At 41.3% G+C, this 7,900-nt stretch overlaps 1 protein-coding gene across 1 annotated transcript; it reads right to left on the minus strand.

Annotated features, from left to right (window-relative positions):
• Positions 1 to 1,009: 1,009 nt before the first annotated feature.
• LOC308088507 (extracellular calcium-sensing receptor-like) lies at positions 1,010 to 6,594 on the minus strand (the record flags this gene model as incomplete). The annotated part of the gene is made up of 7 exons (XM_080432975.1): positions 1,010 to 1,923; positions 3,199 to 3,322; positions 3,416 to 3,643; positions 4,126 to 4,344; positions 4,963 to 5,193; positions 5,312 to 5,398; positions 6,391 to 6,594. 7 exons carry the CDS (start codon positions 6,592 to 6,594, stop codon positions 1,010 to 1,012), a joined length of 2,007 nt encoding a protein of 668 aa, XP_080289101.1.
• Between the last annotated feature and the right edge of the window lie 1,306 nt (positions 6,595 to 7,900).

Here is a 7,900-nt window from a genome sequence, read left to right on the forward strand (position 1 = left end):
GCTGTTTGTATGTTATAAATGTCAATATACATTTTCTTGAGCGCAGCATATGTTTTGAATTGTTTACGACAGCAGCACCGAGTAGCGCTGAACATTTATTTTGCGCTGGCACATTCACGTGTGGTGTTTTAATCTGCTTGAAGCTGATTGAAACTTGAGCTGAAATATTTCCAACTTAAACGTTTGGAAGCGTTTTTAAGGCGAATGCTTTGGTGTTTTCAGCCGAGGAAAGAATAAGCCTCAGTGGACACAGTCCCTAAATGGTCTTTGATCAAATGCATTTCTTGCACTGAATAACCTACCATAGTGGGAAGCAAGGGTATGGGAGGGGTGAGCAACAAGGGAGCTTAGAGTTGGGCCAGCAGTTGAACACAATGCTTTAGAAAAATCTACATGGATGGCCGGCACGTGCACATTGGTTGGTAGTGCTATGAAACCTCCGTGCAAAGCAAAGAAAGAATATTGTTTTCAAGTCTTTTGACCATGTAGTAGTAGTAGGTCGGAGAGGCTTATTGTCGATCAATCCCCATTTCGCAATGCGCTAGACCCCTGGAGCGCAACACCTACATCAGCTCCCAGTACTTAGTTACCGCATGACTTGCCACACAAAAGCCGTGAAAATATCACATAAAGCAGCTTCAACCCATTGAAACCACAGGCCTTAAAAAATTATGTTGACAATAATAGCTAAAGGGTATATTTGACCATTTTAAACCTATACGTAAATAACATCTTACAGCTAGAGTACCTTGACCGACAAAGAATGAAGAGGTGCAAATTGTTCTTGTCTAATACAGGTCTAAAATCATCAGGGTTCTTTAAGGGAGGATAATCAACTTTTCACCAACTTTATTCATGATAGATAATAGATGTTTGCATTTCTGACTAGATTTAGTTTAATCTGGTAGAAAACGGACTCAATTCCTAACAAGGTGATCAGAAATCAAATATATCCATATAAAACTATTGTAAAACACACAGAACATGAATTATCATTGCATTTCTGCTTCTACGTCTTGGCGGCACCGCGACCCATGATGGACTTCTTAGTGTTTCTCTCAGGTTTCAAAAGCATTATATAACACTTTGGTCCAAACAACGCCACCAAAAGGCCAAAACTAGATGCTAAAATAGCAAAGACCTCCACTACATCTGCATATTTGCCTGGAGAGCTGATATATGCTGGGATGAAGGCTATCCACACGGCACAGAAGATCAACATGCTGAAAGTGATGAACTTGGCTTCATTGAAGTTGTCTGGAAGATTCCTTGCCATGAATGCTAGGATGAAGCTCAGGAGTGCCAGTAAACCAATATAACCAAGTAACACAGCAAAACCAACTGTTGATCCCATATCACACTCATAGACGATCTTATCACTTTGATAGTGTGTATTTTTATGAGGAGTTGGTGAGGCAGAAACAAGCCAGGCTGTGCAGACTATTGCCTGGATGGAAGTAAGAGTCAGAACTGTTCCTCTCTGTTGTATAACACTGAAAAACTTCATAATGTCTGCTCCACCAGGCTTGGAGGCCTCGAACACAGCCAACACCACCATAGTCTTTACCAGGATACAGGAGACACACAGCACAAAGCTGATCCCAAATACTGCATGTCTCAGCTGACAAGTCCAGAGTCTGGGGCGGCCAATGAACAGAAGTGAGCACAAGAAACATAGTTTGAGTGACAACAAAATTTGGAAGCTGAGTTCTGAGTTGTTGGCGCGTACCATGGGTGTGTCTCGATGATAGATGAAGATTCCCAGAACAATGGCACATATAAGTGTGCCTAGCAATGAGATGGTTGTCAAGGTGATACCCAGGGCCTCATGGTAGGAGAGGAACTCCACGCTCTTAGGGACACAGTGGTCACGCTGGGGACTGGACCAGAAGTCCTCTGGACAACTGGTGCACTCTGTAGAGTCTAACAAAAACAGAAAGTATAATTAAAGAGACAAAGTATTGTCTCAAAGATAATCTGTGGTGTATGCTACTATACTATAATCCTTCTATATCCTACTGCGTGCGTGCACCGTTATACAGATTGTTGTGAAACTGTGCATGCATGCACGCGCCCTGGAAGCCAGAGCAGAACCTATACCCCAAATCTTTCACATCGCCTGTTATTGCTCCACCAGGAGGCAGATTTTTGCAAAACACATTTTTGGATATTACCCCCACAGATTTTGTCCACACATCACGCAAATCGTACACATTATCTGTATAGTCATGTGATCAAGACAGACCTGTCAGATTTTTCATATTCTATCCTGCTTGGGTAAGATGGCTTCCAAAGTTTGCAGGAGTGGCCCGTTTTGAACAAAATACCTCAAATCCTGAAAGCAGCGTTCGATTGCCATGAAATTTTGCATGCACATTCCCGCTAGGCCAAGGAGAACCCTACATTTTTCAAATTAGCCTCATGGTGGCGCTATAATAGGCACATTCACCTTTTGGCCAATAAATCTTGAACGGTATAGGTCATACATGTACCATCAAAATATTTTTTTTACTCCAGGGAGAGGTTTGGTTCACTCGCAATAAGCCGCGACGTCAATGTTGTCTGGTGCGCAACAATAATATCAGGATCAGTTCACTTTACAGGTTGCAAATCCGGTTTAGACCAAAAACGGAAACAACATTTGTGCATGTGTTCAAATTACTGGATACAGTAGGCGGTACTTTATAAGATTTATAAGATCACTACGTCACGGCTAAGCCGGACTTCACATGACGTGTCAGCCTGTGTCTAGGCCCATGTATGGACGAAAGGGGGACAGACTTTTATAAGCCAGACTTCACATGACGTGTCAGCCTGTGTATGCCCATGTATGGACTTTTATGGCTGGGGCCTAAGGACAAAGGGGGCATGCCCATGTATGGAGAAAACAGGTACAAAACATGCCCATATGGACGGAAGGGGGACAGACTTTTATGGCTGGGGCCTAAGGGCAAAGTGGGCATGCCCATGTATGGAGAAAACAGGTACGAAACATGTCCATGTATGGACGAAAGGGGGACAGACTTTTATGGCTGGGGCCTAAGGACAAAGGGGGCATGCCCATGTATGGAGAAAACAGGTACAAAGCCTCATGTAGGCCGACCCCTTGGGTCTGGCAATAAGGGGTTAAAAGCAAGAATAAAAGTCTGCATTTAGTCTTAGCTTGTGAACAACCCCGGGTATGGACTGTAAACCTACCAGTCTGATTGCTGATCTCTCCCTCAGAACAAGCAATGCAGTCAAAGCAGCAGACAGGTTCTCCTTTCCTTCTGGCCACACGGGTTCCAGGGGAACAGCTCTCACTGCACACTGACCGAGGAGGCTGCAGAGGAAATTAACAATGATCAGTTTCAGTCTAAACTAAATTACATTCACATCATGAGCTCAGCATTAGATTTTGGAAAGCTGAAATTACCTTTTTGGATTCAAAGTTCCAGGAGATTCTTTCTTCATCAAGGATGAGTTCATCATCTCCGGAGGCTGATTTCTTGACCACACCTACATTGTGAAGCTTTGTGCTTCCATCAGGGAGCCACGACCAGTTCATCAGATCGAGGATTGGTAATGCATCACCATTCTCATCAAATGATACACGATCACCAACAGATGTGGTGAAGTTGACCTTTTCCAGGTAATAGAGAAGCTAGAAATGGTGATGAGCAGAATCATGAAGAGCAAGAGACTTAAAAAACATCTACTGTATACAATATACACTATAATGATATGGTTAGTGAGTGAGCATAAAAATAAATGGACCATTTTGAAAAAAGGGGGCATTACAGGTGCTGTAAGATATTTTCTTTTGTCAAAGTGAACATTTTCAATTCGGAAGTGAAATTAGCAGTTATGAATAAATAAATACATTAGCAGACAGAATGGGAACACAAGCTGAAATTAGATGTGTGTGGGGTACATGTGGTTACCACCTATACAGACCACCTTCAGAAGTTGGCCTCTTTGACCAGTGATGGGGGCATGTCTACACGACACTGAGCTGGTCATGATGATACATGAAAGATGCTACTATATGTCAATTGTTTTTCACCAACGTCATATTTATATTTTCATAATTATTCTGAATTTGAATCCAAGTAGAAATAGGTATATTGTGAATTAATATCCCACCTGCCATGGCTGTATTTTCTGCAAACTGGCACAGCTGTGCCCAGTGAAAGGCCCTCTTCCTGGCGAACATTGCAACATGTCATGGAGGGCATGGGCCAGAGCATAGACAGCCTTGTACACATTATACTCTGCCCTGAGGTTAGACACATCCAACAGGGTAGTTTCTGATGTTTCTAGGTCCTCTTGTCCAGTACACACCCTTCCACCAGCATCCACCCACTCTGATGGAAGGGGTGCAAATTTACACCGAAATGTGTGCTCCCAAAACTGCCTCACCTGATGAATGGAGAAATAAGCATAAATAGAAGAACAGAAATAAAAGCATAAATTCTAAATTAAACTAAATACTCACTACGTTATCTTCATGGCCGTGGTCAGGGTCATTGTCAGGATGTATTTTTAACAAGAAGTCCTTGAGACCTGGTATCTCTCCACGATGAATAGCAAAACCTAGGGCGCCTCTCAGGTAGGGCAGGTAGTGAGGAGCCTGGAGATATGGGTCTTGCCACCAAGCTGCAGTGACAGGTAAGAACCATAGCAGACCCGTTACATTCTGCTTTACCACCTGTTGTGTGTTGGGAAGAAAGGATCAGATTAAAAAATATAATATATATATATATATATATATATATATATATATATATATATATATATATATATATATATATATATATATATGCAGTTTAATTGCAACCAATGCTCACTTATATGTTCATAGATGAAGAGATGTCTTTACTTCCATATATTCTCATTTTAGATTCCTTCATTAGATATATCCTAACAAAACAAACAAACCTCCTCCATGACATTATATATATATCTCCCATATCCAAATACAATGACCACACGAGCTGTGGACGTCTTCATCACAGTGACAATCCTCTGGAGTTTGGCCAGGTCATAATTGTTAAACGGCAGAGCCTCTGAATAAGCCACACAGCCTAGACCAGACTGGTCCAGGTCAGACTGGAGTAATAGGGCAGCATCACGGCCTCCATCATCATCACTAAACAACAGTCCTACCCAGGTCCACTCAAACCACCGCAAAGTCTGGAGTATAGCTCGCACCTAATTGGTTAAAGAATGGAGGGATAAGTACTTAGGTTAGATTATTCACATGGTGGTTAATAAGTGTGTGGAATATGAACTATTGATACCAACACGTCTATTGTGTGTACAAGTTCACCTGGAAGACAAAACTTGGTATTGTTCTGAAGAAGGATGGGAACTGAGTCAGGTCGCTCAAACAGGAGCAAGAAGCATAGTAACTTATCTGGAAAAAAGACAAAGCACAAAACATCTGTTCTGTACTGTACTGGATCATTTGTGTGATGGAAAATTTGCCAAAAAAGGATAAGGGGAGAAATATAAGTTGTATATAGCTTCAAAGAAGCAGTGACTGCCTTTGCCCTTTGGAATCTCATTCAAGAAAGCAAGTGGATCACAATGTGCTGTTTTAACACTCTACCCTATAATCACAATGCAGACTTAATACATCTGTGTATCCTTCAGCACCATGGACAGCGACAACATCACGTTTTAACCCCTAATGAATTACTAGGCTACACATTTTACATGGACATTGGCTTTTTCATAAGACGGGCAATAACAACAAATCCTTCAGGGTAATCACCTGGTACTCCCCCCCCCTCCCTCTTTCTCTCTCCTATATATATATATAGAGAGAGAGAGAGAGAGAGAGAGAGAGGAGTCATGTCCACATTATAACATTGTTGTAACCTTATTATGTATAGAGAACAGTGATTGATAAATACGGTTTAATGTTACAATGTTATCATTATACATTTTACATCCTGAATATCACACCACATAGTTTACTCTCCAGTATTTTATATATATATTTAAAAAAAGGCATTATATCAGACCAATGGATGGGCCCGACTGTACGATTCCTACTTTCAGGTCTGGGCAAAGAATCAAATTATCGTGGCAGCGGTGTTCAAAAGGTTAGAGGAAAGCACTTGCTGCCGGAAGTTTAAACACAATAAGTTGAAATATGGACACACAAGGTTTCTTCCTGATGGCAACAATTATGCTCCATGTCTTTCAAACTGCAAAAAGACCAAATATATTATTTATCATATTTTATATTTGCAAAAATAGCCAAGTAAGCAAAATTAAGCATATACTGTATAATAGGCCATGGTTAAAGGGGAATTCAAGTAGGAAACTTACCATGGGCACTCTGTACAAACTTAACATTCTAGAGGTGGCAATAGAACTTTTTGAGGTAGAAGGACCCACAATTCCGATCACTGGAGGAGACCCAACACAGCTCTCATCCAGTGCAAACTGCTTCTCTCTCCCACTGATCAGTGACATTGCTGCACGGAATCCAACTCCAATCGTGGCACATGTATCATAGAAACTGAACCCCAGAGTCACATTGGGCAGCAGGCTGGGGTTTCTGTTGATCTCATTGACGGCAAAAGCAATGGTCTGGACCATTCTGAACCCTTGGATGTTAAAACTAACACACACTGTAACCTTCAATATCATTGCTGTCAGAAACCATGCATCTCCATATTGAAAGGTTTTATGTTTTTTTTTTTTGTCTTACTTTGTCTTACTACAGTGTCACACAGACGTATCGAACTAGCCGATCTAATTTACAAGCTCACAAGACATTGCACCGCAACGCCTTGTGAGCTTGTGGATCGACTAGTTTAGCTTTTTTTTTAAAGAAAGTATTCAAGTGAAAGTGAACGTGGTTAAGTGTGTCTGTGGCTCATATACATATTGAACCAATGAAAAGTATTAGCAAGAGCTTCTGACTAAATAATATCTACAATGGGTCCAAAACACAGGTTATTTTGCTTTCTTGTTTTTCTCCTCCGCTGAAGAGTAACAGTTTTGAACATCAAGGTATCTACCCCACAGCGACTATATGTACATTTGAAGAAATATACAAATCAACTAATCCTGGTTATAATTATCAAAACAAGGTCAGTGTTCTCTTGCTGGCTAGTTGTGATACTCACAGATAGCAAGTGGGCTCCTGTTGCTTGGAGGTAAAAGACTGCTCAGGGAACACAGAGGAGACGTGGATCGGAATCAAACCACCCAGAAGCACGTCTCCAGCCTTGTACAATCTGTTGAGATTAAAGTGTGCCTGTAACTCACAAGAAGAGGAAGATGAGGAAGACAATGGAGAGAATGACGAGAAGAATATCAAGTATGAAAGCAGGTGTATGTCTATAGAAACCCTCATGACTGTCATCCTCTGTCTTACACCCCCCTCCCTTCTCTAAATCCATTGTCCAGTTGGTAAGTTTTATACACAGTGCTGTGCCATCCCCTGTGCCACCTTATGGCATTACGTAATCCCTGTGCCGCCTTATGGCATTGCGTAATCTTTCACAACATCCATCTGAACAGAGGCAGAAGTACAGGCAGGGCTTAACATACATCAACAATACTTTCATATGAAAGTTATTAAGTATTAATATGTACTGTACACTGTTTTACACCCAGGTTGGTAATATTTGAGAATATTATTCTTTTTCAAGATCTCTTTTCCAAAATAGTAGATCTAAACAAGCTCACAATGCAACACAGTGTGTGTTTGTAGATCTGCCATTTTCAAATAGCCGATGTATATAGGGCTAAAGTGGTTAAAGTGATTTTTGATGCTATATTAACACATTTTGTTAGGGACCAGCTTGAACCCCCAATTTCTGTAGGGCTGTAACATTCACCATATGCCGATCTGGGTTTGTCCTCAGCAGCTTCAGGTAGAGTATGTGGTGCCAGA

This window comes from Gymnoscopelus braueri (genome assembly GCF_963280865.1).
Source record: "Gymnoscopelus braueri genome assembly, chromosome: 1".
Lineage (NCBI taxonomy): Eukaryota > Metazoa > Chordata > Actinopteri > Myctophiformes > Myctophidae > Gymnoscopelus > Gymnoscopelus braueri.